At 39.2% G+C, this 21908-nt stretch overlaps 2 protein-coding genes across 5 annotated transcripts; both read left to right on the top strand.

The window, feature by feature from the left end:
• Window positions 1-1305: 1305 nt before the first annotated feature.
• On the top strand, window positions 1306-15311 carry dennd6a (DENN/MADD domain containing 6A). Of its 4 annotated transcripts, none has more exons than XM_030777176.1 (20): window positions 1306-1564; window positions 2286-2324; window positions 2418-2460; window positions 6987-7099; window positions 7555-7635; window positions 8678-8783; window positions 9100-9179; window positions 9276-9322; window positions 9439-9510; window positions 10610-10732; window positions 10919-11014; window positions 12044-12138; window positions 12621-12686; window positions 12801-12865; window positions 12972-13061; window positions 13316-13369; window positions 13670-13779; window positions 14057-14159; window positions 14287-14361; window positions 14586-15311. In XM_030777176.1, the coding sequence occupies exons 1-20, from the start codon at window positions 1346-1348 to the stop codon at window positions 14715-14717; spliced, it is 1809 nt and encodes a 602-aa protein (XP_030633036.1). In that variant the 5' UTR covers window positions 1306-1345; the 3' UTR covers window positions 14718-15311. The 4 variants fall into 4 exon arrangements, with proteins under 4 accessions (XP_030633036.1, XP_030633037.1, XP_030633034.1 ...); XM_030777177.1 differs by having other exon boundaries at window positions 9276-9331; window positions 9457-9510; XM_030777174.1 differs by having other exon boundaries at window positions 9276-9335; window positions 9455-9510.
• Window positions 15312-18488: 3177 nt separating this feature from the next.
• On the top strand, window positions 18489-20344 carry LOC115813896 (ADP-ribosylation factor 4-like). The gene is made up of 6 exons (XM_030776575.1): window positions 18489-18555; window positions 18785-18865; window positions 19256-19365; window positions 19689-19760; window positions 19932-20057; window positions 20258-20344. The coding sequence occupies exons 1-6, from the start codon at window positions 18489-18491 to the stop codon at window positions 20342-20344; spliced, it is 543 nt and encodes a 180-aa protein (XP_030632435.1).
• The last annotated feature ends 1564 nt before the right edge of the window (window positions 20345-21908 follow it).

Genomic DNA, 21908 nt, shown 5'->3' with positions numbered 1-21908 from the left:
TAACCGCCGCCATACTGGAATGAAATACACAAACCGGGCAGCGCCACCGCGCTAGCGCACACGAGTTGCTGAGCGCGTAATGGTGGGCGGGATTGTATTTCGACATTGTAAAATAGCCAATCATCAAACAATTTAAATCATGACCGAAGAAGTATCCAATCCCAAACAATATTATGTTATTACTTAATCAACTCTTTTCGTCAAGCGCAAGTTTTTTCTGACTTCACTGTGTACAATAATTTAGTGGTCGTAGTTCTTCCAATAACGCAGAAGAGCAAGAGCACTGACATCAGCAAATTATTTTTCCTTCAAACATTAGCATCTGGACAGCTTCTTCCACAGAGATAATATAACGGAGCTCTTACCTTAGATGAAGGTAGTATCCTATGGCAAGTTCTCAAACAAGAATCATCACTTCTCAGTGTTAATAACTGGTACATATCACAGAAAATATCAGCTGGTTTCTTATATATTAGACAACACTGAAAGAGGAAACCTAGCTGGAAGGTTTGCAGGATGAAGTAATGTACATGAAATTGTTTTGACACTTTCTCTGCAGCAGTGCTTCTTACTTTGTTTCGACACAAGACAGCACTCTTATAAAGGATTCTTGAAATCGTAACAGAGCCATTTGAGGTTAAACAGAGCAGGGCAAAACGTCTATCGGCCGTTAAGGCTAACTGAACTTAGAAACGTTAAGAATGCCAAATATTTTATTATAAAGGAAAACATAGTTTCAGTGCTAACCCACCCCTTTCTTTGTTGAGAACTGGATAAGGGTTAGTTAGATGGCAACAGTTGTCATTCCAAATTTAAGCTGGTTGGGGCAGAATGTCTTGGACCAGTTAATATCACAGAACTGTGTCGAGTCCTGTGTAGGGTTTAGAGGATTTAGTTAGTTTAGTTACGATCACTGTGACCATAAATACACTCATTAACAGGGTGATATTATATCTAATAAGACCCATTTGTTTTAAAGAAATACGCTAAAGGTGTCATTTGTTGCTTGGTCCAGAATCGTTTCCATGTTCGTCATTCAATCTGTCACTCATGTTTGCTTGTAAGGAAAATATAATGAAAATACGACTTAATAGTAAGCAGAAATTATAAAACAGTTTTATTTAGAGCTATATGATTCGTTTAAGTGGTATGTTAGTACATCAGCATGCAGTGGTGGCGCTATTTCTAGCTTTCACCTCGACGCGGAGTCTGTACGTCATCGACGTAAGCAACGTCTCTTCATCTGGAGTGTGTTTGTTTTTGCGGTACAAGTTAGAGTTTAGTCAATAAGTGATACGGAAGTCTAAGACACGAATAATCTGTCGTTTTAGGGTCTCATATTAAAATGGCCTTGCAAGGGACGGAGGAAATAGAGGAGCAAATTGAAGAGCCTGAGGACATACAGGATCAAGATGCCAGAATCTCTCCAGCGGAGGAAATGCCTGGCGATGGGCCTGGAGAGGAAGAGTCGGATCCGCTACTCCTACCCTGGGATCGATTCTCTGCCTGGCTCCATTGTATTTGTGTTGTTGGCTTTGATTTGGAACTGGGTCAAGCTGTGGAGGTGCGTTACCTATGCAGGTTATAGTGCTCGTCGGATAATAGTGTAGTTTCTTTACACTGGAGAGTGATCAAGCTAGCTAGCTAGTTTGCTAACATCATTCAAAGCGGGTGCAAACGCTAGCCGAATCATGAAAACAATAGCTGACAGGCCCCTAAAGTCACTGCTAAGGGATTTTCCGGGGTTTTTACCACTCTGCAGAACCATGTAGATAGCTGTTTGCGTAGACATTAATCTGTTCATTCATTTTTTTTGCTAGACGACGTGCAGTTTACCGCAGAAAGCCGGTAAAATGAGTTTACAGTCGGGGTAGACACTTGCATTCCTTTGCACATCACAAAATGTTACCAGGTTAACCAAATTCCCACACGTTTAAAATTCGTGGTGGAAGACTGCTATGTAAACCTCTGTTATAGGCTAGTATGTTTACCAGTCTTAAGGATACCACCTGGATCACTCAAAGACCTCTTGTTTTCGTAACACGAACAAGGGTCCGTTTGCTTGTCTGTGTGGCACAGGAATAGGATAGTTTCATTTTACGTTAGCTTCAATTTGCCTCACCGAATAACATAGCAAATCTTCTGAATAAGAGAGCATGAGGGAATATCGACCATTGTGTGTTACCGTTGGGTAAAACCAGTCACGTTGTCAACTATATGTATGCAGTCTTTGCTACCTTGTGTCCTGCCTACTTCATATACTTTTGTCCCTCTGTCTCTTACAGGTTATATACCCACACCATTCAAAACTTACAGAAAAAGAGGTAAGCACACAGACAGCTACCCTCATATTTTACATTTGTTTGGCTAGCATATAGGCAAACTGGTTAAACTGCTCTCAAATTTTCAAATTACAGAAAACAAGTATTTGCTACCTGTCATTCCCAGACTCCAATTCAGGTAAATCTACTTTGTCTCTTAATTTTTTGTTTCTCATATCTCCAAAGTTTTGCAGTAACATTACACTTTCTGTCAGGCAGTTCAGCAGTTAGAGGTGTTTATAGAACCAGGGTAGGGCAAGGATAGCTGACTGTAAATCTTTTTAAAATACTAATATGATATATTTTACTCAGGAGCACGGCCTCTAAACATGTATGTTAGAGGAACTCTTCACAAATTGACCCACTGATTACAATAATTTTCACTGGTCCAAGGATCATCAGAGCTGGTTTTGAAGCACTGGAATTCTACCAGTTTTTGTCCACATCCCATAAACCTATCCATCTATCTGTCTATGTATGTATGTATCTATCTATCTATTCAAACAAAGAGAATATAATGTTTACTTGATTGAAGTCCAGCAAACCTTTGGACCTCTGTGTAATTGAATATTACCCTTAGCAGCACAGTAAATAATTAAAAATACTTCATGTCATTCATTAGACTGACTGAGATGGGTGACATAGTGACTCGAAAATTAGGATGAAAACTTTGTGTGGTCTTCAAAGGCATATTATAGAGTATTGTATGTAATGCTTACTTTTTATGTATAATTTTGCTGTTTGTTAATCAGTCAGTCTTACATAGTTTGAACGGGTGGTCATTTTGACTCAGTGAGCCTGAGAATGTGAACAGGTCCTCGAGAAATTGTGTTGAGATACAGTACGCATTTGTGGGAGAGAACACAGTGTTCTGGTTCCATAAGTAGAATACACTGCTGATAAACTACTTACTCTGAACTCCATAATCATGCATGCATTGGCAGAAGAGGAGAGATAAGGCTTATGAGGACCTTCAGAAAAAAAATCTCTTGTTTAGACCTGCTCTTTTTGGGTTTCTCCTTTAAAATCCCATCTTAAACTTTTCCAAATAGCTTTAAAGCATATTATGTGGAAAAGATAGGCACACCTCAGCTCCTAAGTAGTGGGGCTTAGTCACAAAGTCTATTCCTGAGACTTAACAAATTATTCTCAAGCTACAAGGTTGACAATGATGGGGAAGTGAGAATCCTTCCTGATGTTATTCATGTATACATGATCTTGAGAATCTCGAGAAGTTTTCGTTAGGCTGACATTAATGAGAAACATTTTTATGTTTTGTTTTGTTTATTCGTTTTTTTTTTTTTTTTTACAAAATCCAGCCTTTTATTGCTTCTTTAGTAGCATAAGGACTTCAATAAAGAGACTACCCCCCCCCCCCCCCCCCCCCCCCCCCCTTAGCCTATAGAGGTGAACTTGTGAGGTTCTGATGGTTCTTCTCGTTCTGTGACTATCAAGGCTGAACCCCAGTGCTGGCAGTGTATGAATAATAATTCATTTCATCCTCAAGCATGTGCACATATGAGATAATGAGTTGAGCATGTTGTTGTTGTTTTTTTTTTCTGTAATGTGGGAGTGATGATAAAATGTCAAGTTTAGCCTCCTTTAGACTAATTGACGGCGGTACCTAAGGACCAGGATAGCTCTCAGCAGTTGCAAACAGTCTCTCATTGTGGAGTCTAGAGAGGTTTGTGCAGAAAGCAGGGCGTAATGATAGTGTATTACACTGTGTGTTTCATTAACATTCTGTTTAGGTAAACATAAGCTATATTCTGAGTCACTCTCAGCCCTCTGACTCACTCAGTTCTCCTCCAGTTTTTTGTGGTTTTGAAGAAGTCTTAAAAAATAGGACTATTCCTCTGTGCTATATCAATCCTCAGCTCCTGTTACTGTAATGAGAGACAAGGGAGTTCACGTGAGTGCACTCTCCTACACGTTTCCAATCAGACCGAGTGCATCGCTGGTGAGAGAAATACTATAAACAAGGACAGAGAAAGTCCCCTGATTCCAACGTGAAATTAGGACTGACTAATAACAGCAGATTTGGAGCTCTCTTTTCTGAACGATAGATGCAAATCTTGTACCCATAGTGTCACAGGGGGTAAGATCTGGGCCTATGTATTGTTTGTGTTAGATGATGATGGTAAGTAACTAAAGTTAAGTTGGGCTTTCATTCAGTAGGAATGTCTCTTGATCGTGATAACCTAAAGTATTAGCACCGTGAAATTTATCGGCCTGACACCTATACCAATCTGAAAGATTTGAAGTTATTATTCTGTTTTGTCCCGAAAACCAGATTCTAGTAGCTCAGTGTTCTTTGTTGAACAGAGTGTCACATAAAAGATGCCAAGTGGTGTGGGATTGGAGAGACATATAGAAGTGCTAGTGAATATTAGCGCTGTCAATAGCTTGATGTGGGAGAAGCAGCTCGCTTGTGTAGATGGAAAGGCATGTGAGTTACTATGACAACTGAGTCCCTGCCTCCAGTTTTCAAGTCGTGTGCCCCTTCTGTTGGAATATATTGTTTAAGGTTCATTTCCTTTATAGTTATTGTGAATATTAAACATGAATGAAAAGCAAGAAGCTAGCCAAAAGCAAATTGGCTTCATCTATGTGTTCACCACATGTAACAACAGTGACTCGTTGAAGTCTTAGTCATGCTTCTGGCTTGAGCCTTGATTTTTTTTTGTTTTTGGAAAACCCATTGCAAGATTGTTGAAAAGCTACGAGACGTGTCATACTATATATAGATGGTGGTTTATGGGCAGAATACGAAAGTCTTTGCATGTGTCAGTGTGAGAAAGTATATGCACCAAGCTTATCATGCAGTTCTTTAAGCGGATGATTACAACAGCGGATGAGCACATGATTACAACAGCTTTAATGACCACGTCGACTGAGTAACTATTTGAACAACAAAACACATGGTGTCATTAGTTAGACAGTAAATAAATGACACTGGAATATATGAATCTATATAAATGAATAAAGTAGATATAGTCACAAGGCTTCTCTACGCAGGAAGTTGTTTTTCTTATATGGATGTATCAGCACCGTGATATGAAAAGGCTCAGAGCAGTCCGCTGTCACTTTGCAACTGTCATTTGTTTGCAGTCATTTACTTAATGAAGAACCTTAAACAGCATTACCCCTGTACTTAAAACGACCATAACTGAAACTGAACTGTGCCCCAAAAACCGCGGTACAAAGTAAACCCTGAATAGGGTGAACCGTTTCACCTCTACTCCTCACTTTTATTGTTTCATAGGTCTGAGGCACTGATTAAAGGGTGCCTGGATAGATTAAAGCACAGTTGTCACGTTTGTGTGGTGCATCCCACACAAAGGAGCCAAACACAGTTTTGACCGCCTGGTGGGAGTTGTTCACTCCATAGTCGAAGGCTAATATAACATTCAGTGAGACTTGTATCAGTAATTACTCAGTCCAGAACTGTGTGGATGGGATTAAGTTGCAAATGTTGCGTAAAGACTTCTTTTTATAGGCTCCCCAGAGTGTTGTGAAAGGGGTTAAAGAGGAGGATGGGGTAATCCTTCCGTCACGCCCTGTGGATGAACATGCTAATCCCCACAAACACTGTTGACACCCTGTGCTGTACTCCGCGCCTCCCATTTGTCCAGAGTAGAAGACGAACAGCAGCGTACTCAAACAAAACATTGTGCAGTTCTAAAACAAACATCATACATAATCTCAAAACCAAATTCACACTCAGTGTCGCGGACGAAAAAAGGTCCACGTCCTTTATGCGTAGAGCAGTTTCCCACAGGCTCGCCAGTTTGGCAGTGTCACGGAATGTGGGAGTGGCTCAGAGCAGTGCATTGTGTTTTACTGAGATTTGTAATGTCTTCCAGACTCTCTGTGAACTTGACCTGTATTTGTAATGGCTGCTTTTTGTTACCTTTAAATATGTGTTGACACCTACTCTTAGCTTTTCCAGTCAAGGAGGTGAATTGTGAGTAATGACGTTGAAGAAAGTAGTGCAAGTGTTGGGTCAGGGCAAACAGCTTTCGGACTGGATGACATGACTTTTCCATTGAATTTAATGAGAGCAAATGAATAGTTGTAAGGTAAAATATAATCTAGTTTGTGCAGCTTGTTAAGTAGGGCAGTTTTGGCTGTAAGACAAGTTGTGTAATTGGTGAGTAATTTATGTGTATTGGTGAGTCTGTTGAACAGGATTGATGGCACCTCCCACAATAAGTATTACAGCTATAAATAAAAGGAAACAAAGTCTCACTGACATTTTACTTCATAGATGGTCTTTGAATTTTGTTTTTTGGCACACACGCTCAAAGCGAGGACAGATAACAATCTTTTTTTCAGCTCTGTATTGTAATTTTATGAGCAGTGTATTTAATTTGCTTTTAAACTTATTTTCTTTTGACTACTAATTGGTAAAGCTCTTTGTATCTTTACCAAAAACACCAGATTTGGCAGAACAAACGTTGTGGTGCAGGCTAGAAAAAAAACCAAGAACGTGTTGTGTCTGACAGATACTACTTTATTATCTTCCCAGAGTGAAAATGTGGAGAGGAAAACAGAAAATGTTTATTTGAAATATGTAATTTCAGCTGTGGAATTTGAGAGATGTGTTTGATAAAGAGAGCGGAGGATGGATGACTCCCATGTGTTTCCCTTTCCCGTTTACAGGTTGTCTGGGGGACACTCAGTTCTGCTTCCGTTTCCGTCAGGCCTCGGTCAGGAAGTCGTCGTTGGGATGTTTCCTGGACCATTTTGACAGGGATGCGCCCGTGTGCCTCAAGGTCAGAGCATGGGAATATCACACAGGCTTGAATAGGAAGAACTAATCTGTCCCATTACTTTGTTCAGTGGACAGCCTGAAACTAGGAATTTGTTGATAAAAAAAATTAAATAATTCCAGGGTGAAGAATGACGTGTCTGAGCATGAAACCTGTAATTTGTGTGCGTGTGTGTGTGTTTTCTTTGTGGATGATCTTTTGTATATAAAAATATCCAAATCTCACTCGCATAGAAAAAAACATAACAGCTGTTTGTTCTGAAAATAACGTCCTAATTTTCAGTGAAATGACAATAATGTAATAATCATACTCATTTACTCATTGCAGAGGTGCCTTGTTCTGGTCCCTGTAGGCTGAGGTTCTACAAATATTTGTCCCTGCTTAGAAACAGTGGGGTGATTTATGTTAGTAGAGGTTTTGGCCTGGGCCTAATTAAATATCACATTCTCTCCCTACAGCGAGACCAGGGCCATTTCTATGGATATGTGTACTTCAGACAAGTCCGTGACAAGTCTCTTAAGAGAGGCTACTTCCAGAAGGTAAGCCACAGGCTCAGGCAAGCCATTATCATTATTATACAAGTATATATGTGTGTTTGGTGTATGTGTGTGTATGTATGTGTATATATGTATGTGTGTGTGTGTGTATATATACATATATACAAATATATGGACATACACATATGTGGAGAGACAGATATGGATGCACAGATATATACTGATAAAGATAGATATGTATATAAAGAAAAACAGAGATGTTTTGTCAGTGTGTGAAAATGAGGAATGTTCATATAATGAGTACTGTGTGGTAATGCCCCCTTTCCCATAACAAGGGCAGGTTCAGGTTCCTTTTTAGAGCTGCACAGTTAAAGTCTGCCTCAGCAGGCAGTGGACCTCATATCAGATCAACTCTTTGATTTCACCGACAGAGTAGTAAGTCTTCCCTAAAGTGATCAGTCTTTTCTGTATGATGTTCCTGACAGCTCATATTCAGGGCAAAATATGTCATAACGATGTTCAAAACTGTCACATAGCTGCTGTTTGCCCTGTCAATTATCTACTAATTAAGACTGCTTTGAGGGGGAGTGTGATTCCAGTCAACCACTAGCTAAAGTTATTCACACCCTTGGAACAGAAACATAAAAACACAGGGGCGATGTGGAGATGGGTAGTGAGTGTTCTGTGCTTCTTGGCGCTGTTTTTCCCTGAGGATGTCATACGTAGAGTAAAAGACAGGAACTGTCCCTTCTACACCACAGTTTTACTTGCCTGTAGTCATTATGTAACGGCTGGTTTGATAAGAGTGGTGTTGGAAAGACAAACACGCAGCCTATGAATGCTTGACAAATGAGTCCAGGTGCTTCTCCCTCACGTCGCTGTTTAAGCTCTCCCCATCTTTTTTTTTTTTTTAGCGCTCACCACATTAACTCAGAAGAATCAAATTCACTAAAAAGTGTCATTTTAATGAATTTATTGGTGATATCTTTGACACTTCAATATCTTTTTTTTGTATAAATATGTTGTTGTTGTTGTTCTAACGTTTCTCTCCATGTGTTTTTATGTGTCTTTGCGACGTGTTCAGTCCCTGGTCCTCATCAGTAAGCTGCCTTACGTCACCTTCTTCCACTCTCTGCTCAAGCTCATTGCCCCTGAGTACTTTGAGAAACAGGAGCCTTGCCTAGAAGCTGGTGAGTGTGACAATATTATAGAGAAGGGAGTAGATTTATTGACTCCTTCACAGTACTGACAGTTCCTGACCAGGGCCTTTATTCCATTTGGGGAAAAAAAAAAAAAAACACTTCCTGGCCCATCACTGCATATAGCTATGATACCGCACAAATAGCTTCTGAAGGTTTTGTAATGAAAAGACCATTAGCAATTATCGTAGCACTTTACCTGATCCAGGTTCAAGGAACATTAATATCAAAGAGACTAATGTTTTTAGTTTTCTTTCTTAATATGATGTGAGTAGTGTGTTTGTTCTAATTTGGGTTGTTTTAACAGCTTGCAATGACATTGACCGTTGGCCAACACCATGTCCGGGGAAAATACTGACGCTTCCGATCATGGGTGTCGTGATGAAGGTGAGATCATTTTTTTTAAAGCTCTGTTTTTCTGTGAGACTTGCAGGTTTAAGGCGTGCTGTAGTAAATGAACTTTGTTCACTGTCGTTTTCTCAGGTTCGTATCCCTACATGCTATGACAAGCCGGGAACATCACAGCTTGTGCAGTCCACGCCGGTAAGAGGAATGCTCCTGCTGTCAGGCCTGAGGGATGTTATGAGTTATAGTATTTTTATGATGTATATTAGTCTGAAGCACTTCTCTGAATCTAACCACGGAGCTATGTTTTGTTGCAGAGCGACACCCTTGTTTCGATTGTACTCCCAACAATCCATGAAGTGGACCTCTTCAGGTACACTGACGTCAGTTTGGTTAATTAGGCCTTTGAGTGGCAATGTGTAATTTATCTGTACATGCTGTTATCTTATTTTGTGTAAAATATCTGGTTATTTAGAGTTAGATATAGCATAACAAATGACAAAGAAATCAATCAAAACATTTCACATTTGTAGTTAAAAACTATGGTACCTTTGCATGTTAATGGCTTAATTAAAATCTTATTTAAATGACAATTGTATTTACTTTATGCCGGTGTTTATTGCTGGAACACAGGTTATTTGAGATTGATCTCACCTGCTCCCCTTATCTGTTAATGTTATTAGAGGTCATCAGGCCTCAGGGTTCATCAGTGAGGCACATAGACTTTTACCAGTGAACAGAATGCTCTCTTCTACCCCCTGGTGGCAAAGGAAGGAAGTGCAATCTCTATTCTTAAAGCACTGACCTGTCTCCTCTTGCATTGCAATAATGTTTTTGGATTGCTGATCATATTCCTGGTTGCTATGGAACCATTGATGGAGAATGAAAATGAAATATGGTGTGAGCATGAAAAAATGAATCTTTGTAAAGTCTGTGTGTATATGTGCTATCGCACATGCATCTTGCCTCTTTTGAGTTGAAAATCAATCTTAGTTCATAAACTTGGTATTTACTCAGTTGTGGAGATTTTATAAATATTAAAATGCTGTGATCCATGTATTTGTGGTATGCTTAAACTCACACTTGTTGGACAGAATTGCTTCTCTAGTGTCCTCTAGCATTGTGTGCTGAGTTTATTGCCGATGGACAAGGGCTAAGATGTCAGAAAGAACTGCACTGACTCCATTTTAAGAGTCCGCATTATTCAGAACCCTCTGTTCTTCAAGGCAAACAGAGGTTAATTACATGGCATTGCTCATTCTCTTCCATCCTTCCTACCTTTTGCTGAAGGAGCACAAACTCCTGACGATATTTAGTATTCATCATAAGAAGGACATGCGTCATCTGCTCTCTGTGCCCAAACGCTGCTTTAAACCCATCGGGCAGTCATAACTTGCTCTTTTCACTTCTCTGCATCTCTGTCAGAATGAATGATTGCCTTATTTGCATTCTCTCCATTTCTCATATTTCAGATGTTTCTATCCAGTCTTCTTCCACATTCAGATGTTATGGGAGCTTGTGTTGCTTGGTGAAGCTCTGGTTGTCATGGCACCCTCCCCAGCAGAGTCCTCTGACACAGTGTTGGCATTAGTCAGGTGAGGCAGAGACTAGCACCTCAAACTATTAACAACCTAATAGATCAATGGATAATGAGATGCTCATGCTTATAAAACTCTGTAAAAGAATGTGTAGAAAGTTGACTGTGTATATTTTCTCTCTGTGAATGAGCTGTTAATAAATGGAACAGTCAGGAAATATATGCCGTAATTTCTGCTTTGCAGCTGCATCTCCCCACTGCGCTACTGCAGTGATTTTCGACCTTACTTCACCATCCACGACAGTGAGTTTAAGGAGTACACCACACGAACGCAGGCTCCGTGAGTATACACTAACTGACTCTCTGCTACCAAGGCAAAACTACTCAGAGGCAATTCACCACTTTAGACAGAGACTCAGTGCTGGTTATGCTTTTCTGAAAAACTTGACAAAAATGACTTTGAAAAAAAACTGATTTGCTTTTTGGCGCACACCGCAAGCAGTTGATTTGTTTGTTGATTCTGGCCACTGATAAGTTCGTGATGGAAAATTAGACCTGATTGTCCCCATTTTCTATGCACACGTTCGTGCGCGCGCGCACGTGCACACTCTTACTTAAAAAGAACAGTGCACGCTTTGTGACTGCAGAATGACTAGCACTGATCTGATGCGGTATTCTCCATGCCTCTGCCTATCGTGAGATAACTCATGACCAAACTAAGCTGGCCTCATTAGCCTCAGGTCTGTCAAAGCACTGTGTGTCTACATCACTTGTTTAGCACCATAGCAAATTTATTATTGACAGTAATCTACATTTCTTAGAACTGTTTTGTGATCTTTTAACTTGCTTGCACTAGAGATTAAACAAATGCTCAGGTTATAGTCAGATCCTCTCATGGTAATTTTTCTTTTTATGGATGGAGGAGTCTTTGAGCTGTGCTCCCTTCCACACTGCTGGACATGTTGTAACTGCATTATGCATCATTTATGAAGCGTGTCATCAGTGTGTTTTTGTTGAAGACCAGCCTCGGGTTTCACGCCTGTGTTGGGTTTCAGTTATCAGACTGAGTGTGTGTGTGTGTGTTGGACTTAGATAAAGGTTCGGAGGATCTTTTTTCCTGACCTACTGAGAGTACAGGTCATTCAATATGTCTCATCCCTCTATCTCTGCTTTCTAGAGGGAGCCCAGAAAACCTTGAAATCTGATCCCTAGAAGAACCCTCATTGATTAATATTTAGGTGTTTCTATCTGTGGAATTGATTCAGGAAGTTTTACTTACTCTTTCAGCTGTCTGTGGTAACAGTGTCAGTGAGTTTACAGTATGTGATTAATCATTACCATACTCTGCCATTGTCCTTCATTTCTTCAGGCCCTCTGTGATTTTGGGAGTGACGAACCCCTTCTTTGCCAAAACTCTCCAGCACTGGCCTCACATTATCCGCATTGGGGATATGAAACAAGCAGGTATTTGCCTTTATTGGTCACGGCAGTGATGTTCTGGAATTTCTTACTTCGTTTCTGGTTAATATTAGTGGATTGTTATGCTAATTAATGACAATTAAGCATCATTTCACTTTTCATAAAGTAGTTGTGTTATTCCAGCATTGTAATTTCTGCCATGTTCCCAGGATTAGAAAGTAGGTTCATTAGTACTATGTCATTATTTCTGAATGAGACTTTTTATGAGACCTGTAGTTACGAATTCTGTTATGTCAAAGAACAAGCTAGTGACAACTGTAAAAAGCAGGTGTTACATGATGTCTAAACCAGCAGATGTTTCCTGTTGGGAAAAGGAGGCAGTAGTACATTTTGAACATTGAGTTGCTGTACTTTCATGCTGGGTGAAGAGCAAGTTGGGTTGAGTAATGATATGTAATACCAGCAATATAGTTACACAGTATCGGCCATTGGACTGAAACGGTGCTGCTTTTTTTTTTTGTCTAAAGGGGAGGTGGCCAAACAGATGAAGGTGAAAAAACTGAAGAATCTTAAGACCCTGGACTCTAAACCAGGTGAAATTCAAGCCACACACACAAACCATGTTATCCTTTTTTTTCATCCAGATATACATAGCTGACATTATTATACGCATGCTTCACCTGCATCATAACAGTTTCGTTTTGCAGGTGTATATAGTGCATACAAGCCTTTCTTAAACCGGGATGATGACATCATTAAGCAGCTTCAAAAGGTAAAAAATTTTATGTCTTGAGGGCGCAGGTTTGTTTAATGGTTTTAGATTTAATTTAAAGCTTAATTTAAGAAGTACTGATGTTTTGTTCGTATGAAATTTGAAGGGTGTTCAGCAGAAACGTCCTTCGGCGGCCCAGAATGCCATTTTGCGGCGGTATTTCTTGGAGCTGACTCAGAGTTTCATCATTCCACTAGTACGACTTTTTTTTTTTCTCCTCATTTTTACAAGTGTAGTTGCATGAATAGAACATGTAAGAGAACATATCACAGTGCAGTTCATTTAGGATGACCATTAACATATACACAGCAACACATTCGACTGTCAAAATGAGCGTGTGATGCATACGAAGATAAAACATTTGTAGTATTAACCAGGAATGACTTTAAGAGGACAGGGTTCACAAAGTTTTCTCATGCCTAAAAGCCAAAATGATCATGTCTCTTGCAGGAGCGTTATGTGGCCAGTCTTATGCCTCTCCAAAAGAGTATCTCTCCCTGGAAGGTAAAGGGAACCTTTGATTCAGCACGGTACCTTTGCTCTGTGCATAATGCTGGGGGGGGGGGTCCATTTCTAAACTTTGCCCTAGTGGGTCATGTTGGCCAAGAAACATTTTCATCTGGAGATGTGGCTTGCCAAAATCATAAGTCTTACATACTTTGGAATGATATGTTTATATCTCCCCAACTGTATACTGGATATATTTCAGCTTAGGCGCTAGTGTTTTTACCTCCGTTTAGATACCTGGAAATGTTTTTTCACATCTTGTCACTCTCTCTGTCTTTCTTTCTCCTCTTTCTGCAGAGTCCTCCCCAGCTGCGTCCTTTCAGTCAGGAGGAGTTTATGAAGACTCTGGAGAAGGCCGGCCCTCAGCTCACCTCACGGCTGAAGGGAGACTGGATCGGACTTTACAGGTAGAGTGCTGTTTTTACCATCACTGCCTGTCATTGACACCCACACCTACACCGTCATATTTATGTAGTTATGTGCATGATGCTAAAGATGATGTTGTTATTGAAACATTTTAAGACCACATTAATCAGTTGTATTTTTTTGTTTTTTGTTTTTTTTTTTCTAATGAGAACATCTTGAGTTAAAGAGTATCCTTATTGCTGGCTGGACAGAGAGAATTAAGGTTCTGGCCTAGATTCGTTTGACAGCCGTTGTGCATTTTGTCTCTTACCCCTGCAGACAGTTCCTCAAGTCGCCCAATTTTGACGGCTGGTTCAGGAACCGCAGAAGGGAAATGATGCAGAAGCTGGAGGCCTTGCACCTTGAGGCTCTTTGCGAGGAGGTCAGAATGATAGGCTTTTTATCTGACTCCTATCAAACTGAATCATTTATAGACGCTGTCATTTTTATTACTTCATTGTTAAAGGTTAAACAATGCAGTAAGCATTTGGTCTCCACTTTGTCTTTAGGATCTTAAACTACATATCCAGAAACACACAGAAGTGGAGACAGTGGACCTTGTACTAAAGCTAAAGGACAAACTGGTAAGCGGTGCTACACTGAGTCACTATCTTAAGTGTGGGCGGATTTGGCTGTAATTAGTATTATTCAAACCCTCGCAAGACACCTCATTCTGTGAACTTGTAAACTGTTTTCTCTCAATGTAGTCTGCCCAGGAACAGACAGCACTTTCAGAGCAAACTGTTAACTTGTCTGGCTTTCTTCATTCGTAGTTTTCATGTTCATTTTGCTCTGGGTGTGTTTTCAGTCACAGGCTGAGAGAGAGCAGCTGCCTGTAAGAACAGGGACCCTTGCTAAGCTACAGGCCCACATCGAAGCCATCATCCTCTCCCTTCCAGAGGACCTGCAAGGCATCCTCCACAAACCTTCCTCTCCCTGACTCCGCAGGGCTGCCGTTTCCCCTCCAGAGGGAAAACTTTCGCATTAACAGGGTTGTGAGGGGCTAAGCCCTCAGACTGCTCCATTCCTGCAATGGATCGTGGACCTTTTAACCAGACTTATTTTTAAGTGCACTTGTTCCTTTACAGACCTGTGTGCCGTGAAAGTGCAATGCTGGCGTTGCCGGGAACCAATGATGTGGAAAACGGTCCAGTGAAGTTCGCTACACTGTCTCGAAGCAGCATCGGTCACGTAGAGTTAACATGAACAAAAATGTCAGCAAACCAGCAATGTTAAACCCCAAATAAGTCATAGGAAGCAGAAGGGTAGATATGGATCTGAATTTGTTAAATTCACAGTTTTAAAATGTTAGAATGTAGTCCGTGCTGGAAGTCACTGGAGGTAACCATGTAAAAAAAAAAATAGCTGTAACCAACAGTTAGATGCAGCCGTACGAAGGGAAGTGAGTGGAAGTCACTGTGTAAAAGCTACTGACCATCTGTGTAATATTCTGACAAATACATTTTTTGAAGCTGTCCACACTATTGGCATGCATAAAACCTGACCCTTCACTGAAAAGAAAAAAAAACACTAACTTGAGTTTCATTTTTATAATGAGAGATTTTTTTTTTTGTCTGAAGCATTTTTTTTTTTTTTTTAGTCAATGTGCACATGTAATCTAAGATTGAATTTCCATGCATTTCAGAGGGAAGAAAAAAGTGTGACTTGAGTGTGTGGACTAGCACAGACTAGAACTAACAAAGGGAAACTAACATCAGCCTTTTGCTTTTTTCTAAGCATGGTCACTTTAAAAATATCAAAGAAAATACTATTCTATTCAAAATCAGACATGTTTTATATCTTATGTAATATGACGGGCAGTTGTTGTCCCCCTCGACCAATAAGGAAAGAGACAGTGCATGATAATTTAGATGCATCTAGGTAACTGCATTTCATAGTTTACAGCTAGGCCTCTCTTTTAACATGGTATATTTGTTCAGTGCCACAGAAACATTCTGGCCTGGATGCATTCTACTAAGTAAATGGTCCCAGATCTGAAAGAGTTCTTTCCATGGATGATCAAAAATGTCATTAAGTTCTATTTTACTGTTTTAAAGACAACACCACTGTAGCTTAGTCCAGACCTGTAGTAGACTTCATTGCCTTGCTTTATTCAGTTCTTTGCTAGCCTGAGAGGTAGTACTGCAGTTCCACTGTGCCTTCCATACTCCAATCATGTTATCTCTGTTTTATTTTTAAATTATTTCTATGTATTTTGAGGACCGTTCAGATGTGACCGTGTGTTTTAATGCTTATGACTGCTTTAGACAGTGCTATTTAATGCAGTCTGACTTAAAGAGATTGATAGAGAGGCAAGATGTTAAAATATGTTATCTTTGTTCATTTATGTCCATCTGTCTTCAACATAAGTGTATGCTGACATTTTTTTTTTCTTTTTTTTTTGATGTTGAGACATTGTTATACCGGTTATATGAACACAATTTTACTCGTTTTCTATCAGAGCAACTGTCACAAACAAAGGAAGTGTGAACTATCATGCTTGTACGCATAGAAATGTGTTTTAGAAACGATTTTCAACACTTATTGTGTGCCTTAAGGCAAAGTGGAAAATCTGGACTGTACCAAAGATGTTAACCACTATGACCCTCTTGTCTGAAAAGGACGAGCTGAGTTCTAAAGGAACGTCGACTCTGTGTCCCATGTTCTTAAGTTTTATGCAGCTGGCACACGATAGGGTTGAATAATCCCATTTAATTTGAGTAAGTGTCCTGTTCTAGCAGGACACTTTGAGATTATATTGTTGGCGCAAGCCTGTGACAATTGGTTGTTGGGCAACCACTTGTTTTATTTTTTAAGGAGGAGCCTATTTTAACATGCTTGACTTTTATATAGAGGTCTATTCTCATATTGTACTACTCTGAAAAAGGAATTCCTCATGTGCATAATCATTTAAAATACCCATTGTGATGATTACTAAAACATTCTGTAACAACTTTTTTTTATCATGACCAAGAAGAATATGTACAGAAAATGTACAGATTTGGTAGTCAATAATGTATATAAAACCCATAGATATGAACTAATGTGGTTTTGTAAATGCCAGAGTAATTATGTTAACAAAGCACATATTGCTCTAAGTAAATATTTTGGCATAAATGTTGTTGGGTTTTTTTTGTTTTGTTTTGTTTTTTTAAACTGAAGCCATGCCAACTGACATTCTTGACACCTTCAGTCAGTCTTGCAGTATTTCTCAGTGACTAAGTCTTACAGTTACTCTCACAAAGAAGTATTTTTTCCAGTTGTAAATAAACATTGACTACAGGGCTCTTTGTCCTTTTTTGATTCTTTTAGTCTCTCAGATCTTTTGAACATAAAGAAATGGAGGAGCACTTTGAGTGAGATTTGCTAGGGACTGAAGCTTGTAATGGTTTGTCCAAAACAGGATCATACGTACGGATCTCGGAGTGTGGATCCAGTTTAGCTGACATCCTGAGCATTACAGAAATAAAACACAATATTTACATTGTCTGTATTTCTATAAATTGGCAAGTATAGAAAACTATTCAAATGCCATTATGTATAATTAGATAATAAACAATCTAATAATTTATTAGAGGTACTTGTTGTAATGCAGAGATGCTTGCCGCAGTCCAATCAGTTCTGGTTTGCCTATCCCAGCTCGACAGGCTAACATCTTTCCCCCTGAACAGCTCATGTCAAAGGAAGGCCTCAACTATAAGAAAGCTCTGCTAGATTCTAATGGAACATGCGAAAAGGCAGTGTTGTTTATCCAGGTATTTTCTTATGCAGTTACTGAAACTCCGTAGTCTACTGATTGTCTCTGTATTGTTCATTTTATCATGGGTTGCTGTTGAGCTCCATGACAGGTCCAAGAGATCTCCTGACTGTTAAATGGTACCAACACAAGCCTAGAGCACACCAAAGAGTGCATTTAACAGTGGTTCAATATCAACAGATCTTCAGATATGTTTACTTGCATCAGGCCTCTGATAGGTTAACCTGCAGAAGTTTAAACTGTCATTAAAAAAAATACTTTTATCCAGGTCAAGAAAAGCCATGACTCAAACAATTAATACTGGCATAGCATTTTGTTAAAGAGCACAGCTAATCGTTATTGCATTCAAGGGGCCCTTCAACAACAACAGAAAATAAAAATCGACCTTTGAGGGACTGACGCTCTGCATAAGACAAGAATAGTTAAGAGGTATGTGTCATGGACGAGCAACTACTTGAGTGACTTTGAATGCTGCTGAATGAGATTATGTGATCAAGTATCACTGCTCCAATTTTTCTAACCAAAAGGGGAGAGAGAACATATTTAGAAAATTATTCATATTTTGAATGAAGAAACACTAACGTAGTTCGCAAATTCATTATAAAGTATCCCGAATATTCACAGAAATATTTCACCGAATATTTCCGGATAGCTGAACGTTTCCACCTCTAACTGAATGTATAACAATGTCTCAACATCAAATCAGGTGGGTAGGCAACAACCTTGATGTGACGTCATTTCAGACGCGTTGGAATTGCCTCCACAGGAACTGTTTACAAGGAAGCATTTTACATGCAAGCTTACAACGTCTACGTTGGAGTCGTCCTCACTAACGCTCCCGCTATTGTTAAGAGAGCGACCATATAAATTCTGTCCCCATGGCTCCAAGAGAGCACACTGCAGTGGCGCACACAACAACCGACAACTACTTACAGACTTCGGGAACTTTACAGGATGGGCACTGGATTCTCCGCACTCTTTTCACGGCTCTTCGCGAAGAAGCAGATGAGACTGTTGATGGGTGAGTCAAAAGCAAGGTTTCGTTTTTAACAAGCAGCAAGCCGATTTGAATTATTTTGTGTTTTTGTGTTTAACATAGTGACTGTGCATTAATTTTTACTTATTGTTAGTGAATGCATTATGAATTGGGTGATTGGATATGAATGAGGGTGATTACATGAAAATCTTCATGTCAAAACACAATATCAAGCAATTAGGAACTCAGATCAACTGTTTTTAATTCTTTGTAGTTGGCTTGGATGCTGCAGGAAAGACCACAACCCTCTACAAACTCAAACTTGGTGAAGTTGTCACAACAATTCCAACACTTGGTAAGCTTTTTGTGTGTCAGATGATGAGATCAAACATTTAATAACAATAACAACAACAACAATAATAATAATGTGTGTGTGTGTGTATACATATATATATATATATATATACACACACACACACACACATACATACATACATACATACATATATATATATATAAAACAGTAAACTTTAACTCTATATTTTACAGATTTTTTGAAGATGTGTTGATGTTTGTTAAATTCTATGATACATTTTTAAATTGTCAGTACAGTGCATAGCTCCTTGTATATTTGTAAGTGGTCATTATACATACCAGCTCATTCAATATAATCTTTGTCACTACATTACAAAAGTGACGCTATGTGTCCAGCTATGCAACCCAACCTTATTTTTCCCCTCTGAAGGTTTTAATGTGGAGACTGTTGAATACAAGAACATCAGCTTCACCGTGTGGGATGTGGGTGGTCAGGATGTAATCAGACGTCTGTGGAGACATTACTTCCAGAACACACAGGTATTCAGACTGCCATCATTTAAATTCTCCATCAGTACAAGTTCTGTATTTTTAAAAGTAGTTGATCACATTTTAGATTGTTTTAACTGAGAAGCAGGGTTCATTATATCATTCTAAGACGCCTTTATGTCGTTAGTTTTGCAGCTACTGTAGTGATAGTTTGAGGGTAATAACCCCATGTAATTACCCATGGATACTGCTAGTACTTTATTTTTACTATGTGAATACTCTGTCACACATTCTTATCCAGTGAACTTGTGCTTTTCATCGTACTGTTTTCTTGATGTTTTACGTTCATGAACAAGACTGTTTTCTTCATGCAGGGTCTCATATATGTGGTGGATAGCAGTGATGTTGAGCGAATCGAATTAGCTGCTGAAGAGCTGCACAGCATGGTAAGTGGGTTTGTAAGACACAATCAAACATACACACTCAATACCTCTGCACTAAAGCACACACTTTGGCACATTGCTCTTTCCTCTGTCTGACCATGAACTCATGCCTCTCATGTACTACAGTTTTTCCATTAATGATTCCTTTGATTTTTTTCCCCTGACTAACCATAGCTCAGAGAAGATGAACTGAGAGATGCTGTTCTGCTGGTGTTCGCCAACAAGCAGGACTTACCAAAAGCTATGTCCACCAATCAGATAACAGAAAAGCTTGGCTTGCGTACATTAAGGAACAGAACTGTGAGTATATATAGGAAAATATATGGGTCCACATATTTAAGATCTAACAAAGATAAAATCCTGGAATCCTGCTTATCCAGTTTTAGAACTGAAATCATCAAAACTGAATTTGTGTTCTCAAATATTTTTTTTCTATGATGTAATGTTGCATAAAAATCTTGTTCCTGAGTTAACATCTGTCTGTCTCTTTTCTCTTACAGTGGTATGTCCAGGGAACCTGTGCAACCCAAGGTACAGGTTTAATGGAAGGATTGGACTGGCTCTCTGATCAGCTCGCCAAGCTTTGAAGTGCCTCTGGTTTTGTGGAGTTACTGAAATAATTTTACTTGAATCTGTAGGCATTACATTCCTGCGTACGTGCCCTGAGACATGTAATACTGTCTCTACTTTTATTTTATATTGTCAAATGTAAAGCCATACTTGCACTTCTTGGAATTTGTAAATATGTGTAATTTGCTAAAATTAGCAAGTGTGTGCTGATAGTTTGCACATGTATGTACATAAATGCGCACTATTTAAAACTGCACTTTTTCAAATCTTTTTCCTTTAAATATCAGCAGGCTTTTGAGTACAGTTTTATGTAAGGTGTCCTGTCCTTTTGTAATTTTTTTCTGGAACATCCTAATGTGGGAGTATGTGAACTGTAAAATGGTCTACTGCCTCTGTTATATATTGAAATAAAAGTTTTGTTTTTTTTTCATACAAAATCAGTTCTTTTTACTTTCTTTTTACTATCTTCATGTGTAATGGGCATCGTCTTTTTCTTTAAGTCCACAGCAGATATTAGCCTGTGAGTTAGAAAAGCATCCTTAGCAGAACTGGATCTCACAAATTGTACACAGCAACAGATGGACAATAGTCTATAACTGTACATTCATAAGGTGTACCTACAAGGTACCTAAGTGTAACTAATGAAGTGGCCAGGGACTGCACACACATTATGCTATACTCCATACACTATAGAATATACCTCACACTTTCTAAATGCCTGTCTTATACAATACACTATAAAGTGTACAGTACAGTACAATACAATAGTGTACTCTACAGTGCTGTAAAATAGAGTTCTCTGCACTGTACAACACAATACACAACAGTGCACAGTCAACACTCGTAGTTTGGAGCAGAGCAATAGTGCACAAAAAAAATGCAGCAAATGTGATGAGTAGAGTGTTCTATTTGTCTTATTTTGATAGTGAGTAGTCTGATCGCTGTGGGCAAAAAAACTCTTCCCTGTATTCCTGGGTTGCAGCAGTCTCTTATTAAAGGAGCTGCACAACTTGGTCACCGTGTCATGGAGTGGGTGGTTTGTGTTGTGAATGATGCTCAACAGTTTGGTCACCATTCTTTCATCTACCACTGTCTCCAGGAGGTCCAGACAGATCCCAATGTCTAAGCCAGTTTTTCTAATCAGCTTGCCTAGCCTCTGAGCATCCCTTGCCCTGATACTGCTTCCCCAGCTGACAGCAGTGTGAAATATCACTCTACCCATAACAGACAAATAGAAAGTGTGCAACACTGAAGGACCAAAGCCTCCAAAGCAGGTGTAGTCTGCTTTGGCCTATTTTTATACAAAGTGCTTGTAAAGCTATAGGCATGTATGTAACCTATTTGTTTCAATTAACCAAAGAGCATTTCTTTTGCCCATTCATTTTCAAATTCACTGTATAATGTTAATATTGAAAAATAATATTTACAATACTAATTTATGTCAGTATAGACAGAAATAGAAAATTGGACAAAAGCCATGTTGTTAAAAATGTGAATGTATTTAATGATGTTTATAATTATCATATGGACATTATAGTTTACTGCATCGTTTACACCAGTGTTATACAAACCCTCTAAATG

This window comes from Chanos chanos, chromosome 6, assembly GCF_902362185.1.
Source record: "Chanos chanos chromosome 6, fChaCha1.1, whole genome shotgun sequence".
Taxonomy (NCBI): Eukaryota; Metazoa; Chordata; class Actinopteri; order Gonorynchiformes; family Chanidae; genus Chanos; species Chanos chanos.
This window is presented reverse-complemented; position numbering and strand designations above follow the sequence as displayed.